At 43.0% G+C, this 16,177-nt stretch overlaps 1 protein-coding gene across 6 annotated transcripts in view; it reads left to right on the top strand.

Annotated features, from left to right (window-relative positions):
- The window catches only part of Nedd4 (NEDD4 E3 ubiquitin protein ligase), a 63,315-nt gene extending 56,328 nt beyond the window's left edge, over nucleotides 1-6,987 (top strand). For all 6 annotated transcript variants that reach the window (XM_042687660.1, XM_042687659.1, XM_042687656.1 and 3 more), the window contains 6 exons: nucleotides 368-428; nucleotides 1,209-1,268; nucleotides 1,364-1,471; nucleotides 4,061-4,157; nucleotides 5,997-6,069; nucleotides 6,254-6,987. In XM_042687660.1, coding sequence (XP_042543594.1) covers nucleotides 368-428; nucleotides 1,209-1,268; nucleotides 1,364-1,471; nucleotides 4,061-4,157; nucleotides 5,997-6,069; nucleotides 6,254-6,356 — 502 coding nt within the window. In that variant the 3' untranslated portion in view covers nucleotides 6,357-6,987. The remainder of the gene's footprint in view (nucleotides 1-367; nucleotides 429-1,208; nucleotides 1,269-1,363; nucleotides 1,472-4,060; nucleotides 4,158-5,996; nucleotides 6,070-6,253) is intronic.
- The last annotated feature ends 9,190 nt before the right edge of the window (nucleotides 6,988-16,177 follow it).

Genomic DNA, 16,177 nt, shown 5'->3' with positions numbered 1-16,177 from the left:
AGCTCTTTTTCTCATGGAAAATGCAGTGCATAGCAAAGCCCTGAATTCAACTGCTAGTACCATATGTATTTATATATATTCTCATGCATTTGCATACTATTAAATAGTAATATTATTGGTTACATATAATATATAACCTGTCTTTTTTATTGTTTATTATTGGCTCTGGGACTTGAACTCTGGGCCTGGGACTGTCCCTCAGCAATTCAGCTCAAGGCAAGCACTCTACCACTTGAGCTACAGCACCACTTCCTAGCTCATCTTTATGTTCCGTTTCTAAGTAGAATAAAGCTGTCTTGCTATTTGTTTTCCTTGGTTCATATGTAAAATATCCAAATGTGGGATTTTTTTTCTGTCTTGTGTTTAGCCTTGTAATACAATGGCGGTTTGTCAACCGAATCCAGAAGCAGATGTCTGCTTTTAAAGAGGTATTTATTTTCTTTTATTTTCTTCCTCATGTTCTTCTACAGTTTCGTGCAGTCCATAAGTTTCCAGTACTGAGCTTCCTTGTAGCTCCAAAAGATAGGTATATGGCTTGCTTGATTAAACCACGCAAATTATATTATTTAAATTATATTATTATATATTATTGTTTAAATTATTTAAATTATATTAAAAACAAATTCCATAAATAGATGTTCATTATTTAATTGCAGTTATTCAGAATAAGGTGGGTTCCTGGCTTAAGCAGTAGAATGCCTGCCTAGCAAATGTGAGGCCCTGAGTTAAATCTCAGTACCAAGTCTTAAGCAATGAACATTGACCACACACACACACACACACACACATACATACACACACACATACACACATCTATACTTAGATTTAATTTATTAGTTTTAGTAGTATTGGAGTTTGAACTCAGGACTTCACACTTGCTGCCCTTGCTTGCACAGAGCTGGTGTTCTACCATTTGAACCACACCTCCAGCTCAGCTTTTTGCTTGTTAATTTGGAGGCAGAGTTTCATGGATCTCTCTGCTTTGGTTGACCTCAAATTGTGATCCTCCAGATCTCAGCCTCATGGCCTGATCCATGAACATCCACCTGTATGTGGATGTTTTATAATAACCACTTTGAGGACTGGAGCCATTTCCTTGGTAAAATGGAGAGCTCCATGAACAGCCCGTGTGGTTGACGTGGAGGAACTGTATCACAGTCCCTTGAACCTGCTAGCCAAATTTTTTAATACTTCTTTTATTCTACTAGGGGTTTTTTGAACTAATACCACAGGATCTCATCAAAATCTTTGATGAAAATGAGCTGGAGGTAAGAAGCACTGTTTGTAGACTAATGTGGTTTTGAACCGGTGATTCTCCTGGCTTCCAACCTTCCACCTTCCTGTGTGTGTGTGTCCACTGCAGCTCCTTATGTGTGGATTGGGAGACGTCGATGTGAATGACTGGAGAGAACACACCAAGTATAAAAATGGCTACTGTGCCAATCACCAAGTCATCCAGTGGTTCTGGAAGGTAAGGGAAAATTTCCTCACTTCCTCAGAGTGAGATCAAATCATATGCGTGCCAACTATTTGTATGTATGTGGGGTGTGTGTGTGTGTGTGTGTGTGTGTGTGTGTGTGTGTGTGTGTGTGTGTGTGTGTGTGTACCAGTCCTGGGGCTTGAACTCAGGGCCTGGCTACTGTCCCTGAATTTGTTTTTGTTATTTTTTATTGTTGTGATAAAGGTGTTGTACAGAGCGGTTATAGTTACATGAGGCAAGTAAAGAATGCATTTCTTTTTGGACAATGTCACTTCTTCCCTTGTTCTTTCCCCATTTTTCCCTCCTTGAGCTTCTTTTTTTTTTTTGGGGTCCGGTTGTGGGGCCTGAACTCTGGGCCTGGGCGCTGCCCCTCAGCTCTTCAGCTCAAGGCAAGCGTTCTACCACTTGAGCCACAGCGCCACTTCCGGCTTTTTTCTTATGTGGTGCTGAGGGATCGAACCCAGGGCCTCGGGCATACAAGGCAAGTGCTCTACCACTGAGCCACCTTCCCAGCCCTCCTTGAGCTTCTTTTGCTCAAGGCTAACATTCTACCACTTGGAGCCACAGCTCTACTTGGTTGTGCTTAAACTCTGGGCCTGGGCACTGTCCCTGAGCTCTTCAGCTCAAGGCTAGCACTCTATCAACTTGAGCCACAGCACCATACCAGGTTTTCTGATGGTTTATTGGAGTTAAGAGTCTCACAGATTTTGGTGCCCAGGCTGGCTTTGAACCACAGTCCTCAGATCTCAGCCTCCTGAGTAGCTAGGATTACAGGTGTGAGCCATGGGCTTCCACTTGTGATATGTTTGGTGGTTAATTGGATATAAGAGTCTCATGGAGGTTGGGTTGGGAGTGTGCCTTATAGTGGTAGAGTGCTTGCCTAGGATGCATGAAGCCCTGGGTTTAATTCCTCAATACCACATAAACAGAAAAAAAAAAAAAGCCAGAAGTTTCGCTGTGGTTCAAGTGGTAGAGCACTAATCTTGAGCAAAAATGAAGCTCAGGGACAGTGCTCAAGCCCTGAGTTCTAGCCCCAGAACTGGCAAAAAAAAAAGTCTCAGGGACTTTCCTGCCCAGGCTGCCTTCAAACCATGATCCTCAGATCTAGTCTCCTGAGTAACTAGGATTACAGGTGTGAGCTACTGGTGTCTAGCTATACATTAACTTTTTTTTTTGTTTTTTGGTCCGGTTGTAGGGCCTGAACTCTGGGCTTGAGTGCTGTCCCTCAGCTCTTCAGCTCAAGGGTAGTGCCCTACCACTTGAGCCACAGCGCCACTTCCGGCTTTTTTCTTTTTGCTTATGTGTTGCTGAGGAATCGAACCCAGGGCCTCAGGCATGCAAGGCAAGCGCTCTACCACTGAGCCAACTTCCCAGCCCCCTATACATCAACTTTTGATGAACCATCCTAGTGACTTATTTGTAGATAATTCAGAGAAATGTACCTCTGTTGTTGAACTTGGCACACTTCTCTGGACACAGGCCCCATCCTCCATACGTATTAAAGATAAGCAAGCAATGTGTTCAGAAGGCGTTGACACAGTAATCATGGCTGTCATACATAAATCTGCCTTTAGTTCCAACTGAAGTAGAGATTCTCTGTCTTTAATGGCTTCTTCCAATTTTCCTGTAAATATGTGTGCTGTTCAGTAAATTCAATTAATGTAAATTTTTTCCAGTCCTGGGGCTTAATCTCAGGGCTGGGTATTGTCCCTGAGCTGCTTTTGCTCAAGGTTAGCACTCTTACTTCTTGAGCCAGAGCTCTACTTCCAGCCTTTTCTGTGTATGTGGTACTGAGGAATGGAACCCAGGGCTTCATGTATATTAGGCAAGCACTCTACCGCTAAGCCACCTTCCCAGCCCCTCAGTGTAATTTTTAAAAAGCTATAAGTTACATCTTAAAAGAAAATTCTACTTTGTTAGGGTATAATTACATTCTAAAGAGTTACCATAGACCGGGCACTGGTAGCTCACACTTGTAATCCTAGCTACTCAGGAGGCTGAGCTCTGAGGATTACGATTTGAATCCAGTCCAGTCAGGAAAGTCTGTGAAACTCTGATGTCCAACAAACCACCAAAAAAGCCGAAAATGGAGCTTTTCTTCAAGCTTGGGCAAAAGAAGCTCAGAGACAATGCCTAGGCCCTGAGTTCAAGCCCCAGGACTGGCACATAGAGCTAAGCACTAGTGGGTTGATGCCTGTAATCCCAGCTACATCAGGAGGCTGAAACCTGAGGATCAAGATTTGAAGCTAGCTCAGGTGGAAAAATCTGTGAGACTCTTATCTCCAATTAAACCACTAAAAAGCCAGAGTTAGAGCTATAGCTCACTTGGTAGAGCGCTAGCCTTGAGTGACAGTACCAAGATGGTGAGTTCAAGCTCCACTAATAGCACAAAAAAAAACACAAAAGTTTCCATGAAGCCTTTGAGATAGACTTTCAAGAAGACAGGTTTAATTAAAATAGCATGCAAGTTTAGTCAGTGGTAATTAATGCTACAATTCAATTTTAGCAGCATATTTTTGGTATAGTTATTTTTTTCTCCCCAAGTATTGTTTCCTAAACGAAGTTTTGACTTTCTGTCAGGCAGTCTTAATGATGGACTCAGAAAAAAGAATAAGATTGCTCCAGTTTGTCACCGGCACGTCCCGTGTGCCTATGAATGGATTTGCTGAACTCTATGGTAAGGATTTTCCATGGATCATGAAAAAGAATGGAGCCACGCTAACTCTCTTTTCATGACTAATTTGTCTTCAGGTTTCTGTCATCTATGCTAACATTTAGCTCAACTTAAAAAAAAAAACAAAACAAGGGGCTGGGAAGGTGGCTCAGTGGTAGAGCGCTTGCCTTGCATGCATGAGGCCCTGGGTTCGATTCCTAAGCACCATATAAGCAAAAAGAAAAAAGCCGGAAGTGGCGCTGTGGCTCAAGTGGTAGAGCGCTAGCCTTGAGCTGAAGAGCTAAGGGACAGCGCCTAGGCCCAGAGTTCAGGCCCCACGACCGGACCCAAAAAAAAAAAAAAAAAAAACAAGGCTGAGAAGGTGGCTCAGTGGTAGAGCTCTTGCCTTGCATGCTCAAGGCCCTGGGTTCGATTCCTCAGCACCACATAAGCAAAAAGAAAAAAAAAGCCGGAAGTGGCGCTGTGACTCAAGTGGTAGAGCGCTAGCCTTGAGTTGAAGAGCTGAGGGACAGCTCCCAGGCCCAGAGTTCAGGCCCTACAACTGGGCCAAAAAAAAAACAAAACAAAACAAAACCCAGGCACTGGTGGCTCATGCCTGTAATCCTAGCTACTCAGGAGGCTGAGATCTGAGGATCGCAGTTCAAAGCCAGCCTAGGCAGGAAAGTCCATGAGACTCTTATTTCCAATAAACCACTCAGAAAACCAGAAGTGGTGCTGTGGCTCAAGTGGTAGAGCACTAGCCTTGAGCTGAAGAGCTCAGGGATAGCGCCCAGGCCCAGAATTCAAGCCCAACAACCAACAAAAAACAAAACAAAACAAAAAAAACCCAAGAATTATTGAGCATGGTGACATACTTTTAATCTCAGCTCATGGGAGGTATAATCAAGAAAATTGTAAGTTCAAGGCTAACCTCATCTATGTAGTGATACCTTTTTCCAAACAAAACAAAAGTGACCTGGGCACTCTTGGCTCACACCTGTAAAAGTAGCTTCTCAGATGGCAAAGATCTGAGGATCGTGATTCAAAGCCACCTTGGGCAGAGCAAGGTGAACAACTCTTATCTCCAATTAACTAGCAAAAATCTGGAAGTGAAGCTGTGCCTTAAGTGGTATAGTGCCATCTTTGAGTGAAAAATGAAAGTGAAAGTCCAGTTCAAGCCCTGGTACTGGCAAGAACTCAATTAGGAAGGGCAGGAGGGAAGAAAGGAGGAAAAGAAACAAAGAGCAATGAATACCGAAGAGCGAAAAGTTTCTAAAATTATTCATGATAAAAGAAAAGAACGTATTCATAATAAAAGAAAAAACGTATATGACCCTGGTGGGCCATGGCTATAATCCTAGCTACTCAGGAAGCTGAGATCTAAGGTTTATGGTTGTAATCCAGCCCAGGCAGGAAAGTCCGTGAGACTCTTATCTCCAGCTAACCACCTGACAGAAACTAGAAGTAGAACTGTGGCTCCAATGACAGAGCACTAGCCCTGAGCACAAAAGCTCACTCAGTGACAGCGCCCAGGCCCTTCAGTTCAAGCCCTAGGACCAGTACGAAAACAAAAAAAAAATTCTGAGAACACCCATTTCCCTGTGTACTTGTGAAGAAACTCACACGTAACTGTGCAGTGGTGTTCAGAGCTGTAAAACAGGCGACACTCATGCAACACCTAAAGGTATTCCTGGGCGCTCACACATTAGATGGCAAAGAAGTATGGCTTCACAGGCGTGGCTGGCACAGGGCAGGCTGCATTTCTTCTGGGTTGGTTTATTCCTATGGGCATGTAGGTTCTACACGGGTGTTGAATGTTCCTGGTGAGACTACACGACACCAAGAAACTCTTGTTCCTTGCAGGCTCAAATGGACCACAGTCATTTACGGTGGAGCAGTGGGGTGCTCCGGAGAAGCTGCCCAGAGCGCACACCTGGTGAGCGATGCTAAACCCTCACTAGATCAGCGTCCCCAGAGCCCAGAGTTCCTCCCGTTCACGCCGTTTCATTGGAGATAAGAGTCTCACGATCCTCAAGCGGCAGCCATCTGGCTGTGTTTTCCTGTGCCAACTTTTGTGTTTGACCGTGTCTTTTCCTAACCAGCTTCTATCTTCCTTTCAGCTTCAATCGCTTGGACCTGCCACCCTATGGATCATTTGAAGAATTATGGGATAAACTGCAGATGGCAATCGAAAACACTCAGGGTTTTGATGGAGTTGATTAAACCAAACAAGCCATGGTGTCTTTTATTCCCCCCCCACCCCCCGTTTTCATAAGCAAAAACGTATCTTAAATGTGTCTGGGGAAAACAAAACCTAAACACTTAGCCACCGTATCTGCCCCAGCTAGCACAGGAAAAAATCACTGAAAAAAAAAAGGTTAGAAAGAAAACGCACGGCAACTTTGCCACCACTTTTATTTTTCTCAGAGCCAGGGCTGCATTCGTTCTGTCTTTAAGAATTTCCATGCTACCATTTAGAAGTCCTGAAAACCTAACACAGTGAGTTCGTTCCTTCACATTTACCTCTTTTTTTTTTTTTTCTTGCAGTATTTGCTAGGCAGTTGTTCGTTTTTTAACTACTGAAAATGTAACTGTGAAGTATCTGTGATAAGTGTCATGTGTGAAAAAAAAATGGATGCTTTTTTTTTTTTTTTTTGAGAAGGAAAACTGAAGTTTGGAATTGTTTTCATATTAAGGAAACACCAAGGTGTTTAGTTGTATTTAGTGTTAATGCCGGTATTTATTCTTAGCGGGCCCCTTATTGCCAGGATTTTTGGAAGAACTTTTGGAGAGTATGTTACCTATTGCAAAAAAATGTGTTTACTTTCCTCACATGTGTGTGTGTGTGTGTGTGTGAGCACACGTGCACCCATGTGCTCACACTGGTCCTGGAGCTTGAACTCAGGACCTTGGGCTCTCACTTCACTCAAGCCTGGCACTCTTGACCACTTGAGCCAAAGCCCCAGTGCAGCTTTTTGCTAGTTAATTAGAGCTAGGATTTGTCTGGCTGGGCTGGCTTTGAACCACAATCATCACATCTCAGTCTGAGTAGCTGGGATTACAAGCATGAGCCCCAGCGCCCGGCACTTTCTTCACTTTAAAAGTATTTGGCACTTTTTCATATTGCAGCTTTACCAAAGTGGATCATAAGGAGAGGTTGCAGTGGGTGGAAAGGGTTGAGGCCTGGGTGCCCAATGGGGCAGGCCTTGGCATTTTAATTTGTAGGGTAGTTAGAATTTGTTCTTCCAATGAGAGAGCTTCACAGAACGGCTTTTGCACACCCGGTGAAGAACTGAGATCATTGTATTGTCGCTGCCTTTACACTTGCACAAATATGTAGTACATACATGTTTACAGGGTTGATTATGTTTACAGATTAAGCTAATTTCTGTAGTGACATTTTTAAAAAATATTTTTTAGACTCACTTTCGTATTAAAAAAAACAAAAAATAATTTGTTGAGATAACCAAAGAGTAGTTAAATGCAGAATTTGTATTAAATTTGTGACCACATTTCTTATGCCTTTTACAAAATACTGCTTACTATGGAAATGATGAGTTATTATTATTACTATCATTATTATTACTGTCATTATTATTATTATTATTATAAATCCCAAATCTTTTCAGGCAAAGTGCTATAAGTAGAATCCTGCCTACTTTCACGTCTACTTTCATGGAAGTGCATCAAGGCATACCACATGCACGCATTCAACAAACATGGTCTGAGTGCCTGCTGCATGCACAGTGCTGTGCTGAGCCCTCGGGGTCAGAGTCATTGAGCAGCAGTGAACTGTAGCTCGGGATTCGTCCTCAAGGAGATTACAAATGTGTACAAATGAAGTTGCAAACCAGCCGTAGTAGGAATGAGCCAGTGCACCTGCAGAATATAAATTGTGCCAAGACTGTATGTATATGTTGCCTATCGTATGTTGGAATGGTTATATAGAACAATGCTGTAATTTAAAAACACCAATACTAAGCTTACTTCTCAACATGGTTCTCTTGGTGACATAGGAATAACTGTAAATATGTGTTATAAACATTCGGAAATACATATAAACATTCTGAGAGACTTATCCCAAAGACCTTCTGGCCATTGGTTTAAGCTTGTCTGGGATCTACCGGCTCCTGGAGGCAATTTCTGACAATGGTCACCAGACTTCCTCTCAGTTTGGTTTAAGGATAGATCAGTACACTCTCTCCCCCCCACACACACACTGTCCCTCCCCCCTCCCCCAGGTTTGGCCAGCAAGACCGCCCGGTTGGGTCCTACTTCTGTCTTGTTGGGTGAACCACAGCAAGTTGTTTAACCTCTCTGAGCTCCTGTGTCTTCATCTGTCAAGCAGAAGAACAATGCCCATCCTATGGCCATGCAGAATTGTGCAAAGTTCCGGAGAAAAATCAGGAAGTACTTTGGAAAGCACTAAGTTGAGGAAGCTTGCTCCTAACCTTCAAGATGGTGTCAGATCGGGGTGCTCCCAAAGAATTGCTCCCGCTGAAAGTAAAGGAATTGATTGTAGCTTGGGGAAGTAGGGGCATAGGCGATACTAAATGCACACCTATACATACATGTGTGCAGCTCTGGATGTGTGTTACAGCCGTACAATACCAATTCAGTTTCTCCAGAACAAAGTAATATTAATATGGGCCAATGCATTTGGAAATGTGCTTACTATGTACAATTGAATGTAAAACTCACTTTTGGAAAGCAAAATTTTATTTTTTTAAATTCTTTTTTGTGCCAGTACTGGGGCTTAAACACAGTGCCTAGGCTCTGTCCTTAACCTTTTTTTTTTGCACAGGGCTAGAGCTCTACCGCTTGAGCCACAGCTCTGCTTCTGGCTTTTTTTTGGGGGAGGGGGGTAGTTAATTGGAGATCACAATCTCACAGACTTTCCTGCCCAGGCTGGCTTTGACCCTATCCTCCAATCTCAAGCCTCCTGAGTACCTAGGATTATAGGCATGAGCCACGGGCACCTGGCTGTGTAGATGTTTAAATATCACTTCTATGAAAAAATCATAGCTATCAGAGTTTTAGAAAACACCAAGCTTTCTTTTCATTTGACTGACGGAGACTCATTTGATCCTGTGACTCAGACCCTGGGGTTCAGAAGACCAGGCTCACTCCTGCACACCACCAGCCCTAAGCAAGACTGTGTACCCAGGAGAGGCTCCTTTTTTATTTGCATTTTATTTTATTGTTGCCAGTGCTGGGGCTTGAATACAGGGCCTAGGCACTGCCCCTTGAGTTGTTTTGTGTGTTTTTTTTTTGCTCAGTGCTAGTGCTCTTCCACTTGAGCCACAGCTCCATTTCCAGCTTTTTTTGGTGGTTAATTAGAGATAAGAGTGTCACGGGCCTTCCTGCCTGGGCTGGCTTCAAACCATGATCCTCAGAACTCAGCCTCCTGAGTAGCTAGGATTATAGGAATGAGTCACCAGTGCCCGGCATATTTTTATTTATAATAAAGCAATGACATCATACTTTTCTAGAAAAGTGTTTTATCCTACATTTTTCTCCAAAACCAAATTATGTTATAAATTATGTTATAAATGCTATTTTAAAGGCCATCTGTTTCCATTTTTATTTATAATTTTGAAGTTATCTCCATATAAATAATCCAGTTTAACCATTTAATTAGAAACTATTGAATCTTTGTTGTTCTTTTTTTAAAAAGATTTACACTAAATATATATCCATCTTGATGTATCAAAACTTATTGCCTACTTTAAAGTATGAAATCATTTTTAAAAAGCTCAATTCCAAAAATAAAGTTCTATTCTAATTTTAAAAACAAAAGTGTGACTCATTTGTTAAGTAGAAGTGTTTTTAAACCAGTATTATGGGTGATGTAATTCTCAAGACAAGCTTAGATTGGATATATCTGATTATAATTTTCCTTTCTTTCTTCCTTTCTTCTTTCCCTCTCTTCTTCCTTCCTTCCTTCCCTTCCTTCCTTCCTTCCTTCCCTCTCTTTCTCTCTCTCTCATGAGTACTGGGGATTGAATGACTTTGCACTTGCTAGGGAAGTTCTTTAAAATTTGAGTCATGACTCCGTGTCTTTCTGCTTAGTTTATTTTTCAGGTAGAATCTCCTGCTTTTGCCTGAGACCAGCCTGTGACTGCAGTCATCCTATCTTCCACGTAATCTGAGATTACAGTGTGCACCACCATTCCAAGCTTGTTGGTTGAGATGAGGGTCTTGTAACCTATCATTTGATCTGGCCTTGGACTGAGATCTTTCCAATCTCCTCTCCAAGTAGCTGGGATGTCAGGTATGCGCCACACTCCTTCCTGCCCATGATGATAAACGTCTTCACAGGCAATCTGTTTTCACTTTACAAAATGATCATGTTCCAAATATCTGTTTGATAATGAAATCAGACCAAAAAGAATTAGAAATGGACTGGAGCCATTGCACTGATATACAAGTCTGATCCTGCTGTTCTACTGGAAAGTCACCTTGGAGAGCTCAGCCCATCTTCATCTGGGAGGGGGGAGGTAGGCGGGTGGTTAGATCCTCCTTCCATCAGATACCAGCCAATGATGTCTTCCTGTCAGGAGGCAGAGCATACCAACACCCCCCCCCCTCTGCTTTTAATTGGTACAGCCAAGAGCTAAGAACAGAGTGTATGTACATATATATACACATATACATATAAATGGAATTAAATTCATCTATATATATTTGATTATTATATATATATTGACTTCACTTCTGGCCTTTGGCTGGTTTGCCTCCCTAGGCTGCCTTCAACCCTCAGATCTTAGCCTCCTGAGAAGCTAGGATTACAGACATGAACTACTAGAGCCTAGCTTAATATTATTAGTGAACTATCTTTCTTTCGCCCTCCCTCTCTCTCTCTCTTTCTTTCTTTCTTTCTCTCTCTCTTTCTCTCTTTCTTTCTTTCTTTCTTTCTTTCTTTCTTTCTTTCTTTCTTTCTTTCTTTCTTTCTTTCTTTCTTTCTTTCTTTCTTTCTTACCATGAGATTGGAACTCAGAACCTGGGTGTGGTCCCTGAGCTTTTATGCCTAAGGCTAGTGCTCTACCACTTCAGTCACAGCTCCTCTTCCAGCTTTTTGCTAATAAATTGGAGATAGAGTCTCATGGACTTTCCTGCCTGATCTGGCTTCTAACCACGATCCTAAAACCTCAGCCTTTTGAGTAGCTAGGATTACAGGCATGAGCCACCTGTGCCCAACTTGAACTACTTTTTGATGCTAAGTCTTCAAAAGTCCAATGTGTTTTATGCTTAAAGCATATCTCAGTTCAAACTGGCCTCATTTCAGGCCTCTCATACCTGGTGCTGCCATGTTGGATGGCTGGGGATGTGGCTCAGTGGTAGAGTGCTTGCCTTAGCATGCATGAAACCCTGGGTTTGATTTCTCAGCACCACATAAGCAGGAAAAGCCAGAAGTGGAGCTGTGGCTCAAGTGGTAGAGCGCTAGCCTTGCACTGAAGAGCTGAGGGACAGCGCCCAGGCCCATAGGCCAACCCCCACAACCGACCAAAAAAATTATCAAAATTTATATTTAATATAGTCTGCGCGATGACTTGGAAAACAATGGAAAGAATATAGTTGATTTGACCAGGAAAAAACAAAACCAGCCGGGCGCCAGTGGCTACTCAGGAGGCTGAGATCTGAGGATCACAGTTCAAAGCCAGCAGGAAAGTCTGTGAGACTGTCATCTCCAATTAACCACTAGAAAACTGCAAGTGGTGCTGTGGCTCAAGTGGTAGAGTGCTCGCCTTAAGCTGAAGAGCTGAGGGACAGCGCCCAAGCCCAGAGTTCAAGCCCCACAACCGACCAAAAAAATAAAAATTAAAAAAACAAAACAACACTACAATTCTAAACCAGGTGCCCATGGCTCATGCCAGTAATCCTAGAACTTGGGAGACTAAGATCTGGAGGATCACAGTTTGAAGCCAGCCAGGACAGAAAGGTCTGAGATTTTTTATCTCCGATTAAACGCCGATAGTTTAGATGTGGCTTAAATATGGATCATGACCAAAAAAGATAAATCAGAGAGGTAGGTCCTACTTCAAGCCCAGAGAGACAGATGGACACACACACACACACACACACACACACACACACACACACACACACACACACTGCTTTCAGTATTGGTAGATGTTAGAAAAAGGGACAGATGGGGCTGTGAAGTTGGCTCAATGGTAGAATGCTTGCCTCAAATGCATGAGGCCCTGGGTTCGATTCCTCAGCACCCATAAGCAGAAAAAGCCAGAAGTGGTACAACAATACCCTTGAGCTGAAGAGCTGAGGGACAGTGCCCAGACCCAGAGTTCAGGCCCCACAACCAGCAAAAAAAAAAAAAAAAAAAGATGGGTAGAGATGGGATTTATCAGTGAACAATTGTGTACTCCTAGTAAGAACATTTTATGTTGCCACAAACTTCAGAAAGCCAATCAAATTATCAAAATTTGGGGCTGGGAAGGTGGCTTAGTGGTAGAGTGCTTGCCTAGCATGCATGAGGCCCTGGGTTCAATTCCTCAGCACCAAATAAGCAGAAAAAAAGCTGGATGTGGTGCTGTGGCTCAAGTGGTAGAGCCCAGAGTTCAGACCCCATGATCAACTAAAAAAGAAAAAAAAAAAAGAAAAAGGGAGAGTTCCCCTCAAGTTGAAAACCAACTGTCCAACCTAGATGTTTTATCTCTGGCTCTGTTCACCTGAAAACAATCTCAGAGCTAGAGAAAACAGCTAGGACTAAGGTTCTGGTGTGGGTGGTGGCGTTCTGGTTTAATTTCTTTTGTCTGCATGAGATTTCACTTGAGGCTTTTGTGTAGGAGAAAGATTTCACTAATCCAGGCCACAAAATGCTTCCCAGATTGAATTACTTACTCCAAAGATGCTCACTAGGCATGGGCATGAACGTAGGGAATAAACACGCTTACAGCCAAAGGGAAAAGCATAAATATGGGGTTTCATAAAATTACATGTGTTTCCTTGTCAAATATAACCGACAATTCTCTGAGCTTAGAGAATCATTTCCAGAATGATCATCACTTTTTTTTTTTCTTCTTTTGACTCAACTTCAGCATTCCCCTGCCGGCTACAGAGGGAAGACCTCACTCTGAAGTTTATTTGTCAAAATTCTGAGGGCTTTGAAGTCTCTTCCACTAATGGAACACAGCTTCCTTCCCTCCCCTCTCCCCCCACCCTTTTTTTTGTCCTTTGTGGGGCCTAAACTCTGGGCCTGGGCACTGTCCCTGAGCTCTTCAGCTCAAGGCTAGCACTCTACCACTTGAGCCACAGCGCTACTTCCGGCTTTTTCTGCTTTGTGGTGCTGAGGAATCAAATCCAGGATCTCATGCATGCAAAGCAAGCACTCTACCACTGAGCCACCTTGCCAGCCCCCCCCACCCCCTCTTTTTTGCCATTGGTCATGAGGCTTGAACTCAGGGCCTGAGTGCTGTCCTGAACTCTTTTACTCATGGCAAGCGCTCTACCACTTTGAGCCATAGCGCCACTTCCAGTTTTCTGGTGGTTCATTGGAGATAAGAGTCACATGGACTTTCTTCCCCAGGCTGACTTTGAACTGTGATCCTCAAATGTCAGTCTCCTGAGTAATTAGGATTACAGGCATAAGCCATCAGGGCCCAACTACTTATGCCATTTCAAATGATCAAACACAGCCACAAAACCATGGTTAAAGGGGTGACTCGGCCTCTTGAGTAGATAGTTTTTTGTTGTTGTTGTTTTTCAAATATAATTTGCAAGTGATCTAATAGTTTCCTTTCTTCCTGATTAGGAAGAGTACTGGAACAGAGAAATTATGTGAGTCATTCTGACATGGAGATAACATTTTTTTAAATATTTCTTTTTTGTTGTTGGTGGTGGTCATGGTGCTTGAATTCTGGGCCTGGGCGCTGTCCCTCAGCTCTTCAGCTCAAGGCTAGTGCTCTACCACTTGAGCCACAGAGCCACTTCTGGTTTTCTGGTGGCTCATTGGAGATAAGAGTCTCATGATCTTTCCTGCTCGGGCTGGCTTTGAACCATTATCCTCAGATCTCAACCTCTTGAGTAGCTAGGATTACAGGCATGAGCCACTGGCACCCAGCTTCCAAAATAATATTCCTTTTACTGGTTCTAGGGCTTGAATTTGGGCCAGGGCACTGTCCCTGAGGTTTTATGTTACAGGCTTGCAGTCTGGCACTTGAGCTACAAGTTCCCTTCTGGCCTTTTGCTGATTACTTGGTGATCAGATAGATACTTGGTGATTATAGTCTCATGGGCTTCCTGCTCAGGCTGGCTTTGAACCACGATCCTCGGATCTCAGCCTCTGGAGTAACTTAAGATTACAGGTGTGAGCCAGCGGCGCCTGGCTAGAATTTTTTAATTCTCTTTGATGTATTTTTCTCTTTACTGTCTCAGCAGAGTTAGTAAGAACGCCTGCGTTCTCATCTGGGAGCTCAGAGGGTAAAACAAGACACAGCCAGGGGTTGGCACTGATCACCCGGTAAATTGGGAACAGATCTGGAAGTGAGGTCAGCCTCCTTGGGTGGTCTCTCTGACCCACGCTTCACAACTAAGCATCCACACATAATACACTCACCTTGATCTCACCAGACCTGACCTGAAGGTGAGGTTGAAAGATAAACCCTCTGTTTAGAAGGTCATTCACAAGGTGATTGTCCCTTCCTATCTTCCAGATGCCCAGAGTATGAATAGAGTTAATGCACACTGTCCCTCCAGATAGTAATAGAGCTCTAGCCGGATTTGCATTTGTTTATTATTGTACAGAACTAGGGCTTGAACTCAGCATCTGGGCACTGTCCCTTAGCTTTTCCACTCAAGGCTGGTTCTCTGCCATTGGAGCCTTAACTCTACTTCTGGATTTTTTTCTTTTCTTTTCTTTTCTTTTTTCTTTTCTTTCTTTCTTTCTTTTTTTTTTTTTTTTTTTTGTGCTGGTCCTGGCACTTGAACTCAGAGCCTGAGCATTTTCCCTGAGCGACTTTTTGCTCAAGGCTAGTGCTCTACTACTTGAGCCACAGTGCTATGTCTAGCTTCTTCTGAGTAGTTTATTGGAGATAAGAGCCTCACAGACTTTCCTGCCTAGGCTGGCTTTGAACCATGATCCTTAGATATTAGCCTCCTGAGTAGCTAGGATTACAGGCATGAGCCACCAGCACCTGGCCACTTTTGGCTTTTTGGTGGTTAACTGGAGATGAGTCTTATCGACTTTCTTGCCCAGACTGGCTTCAAATCATGATCCTCAGATCTCAGCCTCCTGGGAAGCTAGGATGACAGGTGAGTTACTAGCACCTGGCTCAAACTTTCTAAATAGTTAAATACTTTAAAAAAAAAAAAATTCAGCAATCTTAAAGTTTAAAGGTACTTAGGGCTTAGTCCTCTAGGCGTGGCTCAGAGAGGGGTTGGGAAAGATTGTTCACTGATGGAAACAGAGCTGTCCGGTTCTTCTCAGTTCCTTCTCTGTGTTAAGAATCTGTTTTTGCTTACCATCTTCTGTCTCCTGTGCATAAGTATGTGAAGCCAAAAAGGGCAAGTTCAGGGGTAGTGGGTGGAAGTGTTTCTTTGTAGAAAAGCCAGTGTCCAGTTCATTACAAGGATTTTCTCTCCTATCTACAAGCCCTGAAGTGCTCATTCTCTATTTCTCCTCTATTCTGAATGCTTCTGTCTTAAGATTCATGTCTTGAGTAACATTCACCTCCCTTTCCCAATCCTCAAGAAGAGAGAAGCTGTTTATCTTTCTCAAGAAATTTCACGGTTTAGGTGGGAAAGATCTGGTTTCCTGCTGTGCCCCCAAGAAACAGATCCAAAAAAAAAAAAAAAAAAGATAATAAACCTTGTCCCTGGCATTTCCTGGCAGCCCAAAGCATCTCTCCACAGCTGACATTGATAATAGTTCATTAAAGGCCTTGGACAGTCTGGAAACGGGCATCATTTGGGGCTTGAAGAAGGTTAGCATGAAAAAAACTGGTCTTTTTCTCCGGAGAGTAGGTTTTTGTGTCACATTCCTAAGGCTACTACATTAAGTTGAAAACAAGTACATTTTCAAATGT

This window comes from Dipodomys spectabilis, unplaced genomic scaffold (genome assembly GCF_019054845.1).
Source record: "Dipodomys spectabilis isolate Male_0828 unplaced genomic scaffold, ASM1905484v1 ptg000108l, whole genome shotgun sequence".
NCBI classification, from domain to species: Eukaryota; Metazoa; Chordata; class Mammalia; order Rodentia; family Heteromyidae; genus Dipodomys; species Dipodomys spectabilis.
This window is presented reverse-complemented; position numbering and strand designations above follow the sequence as displayed.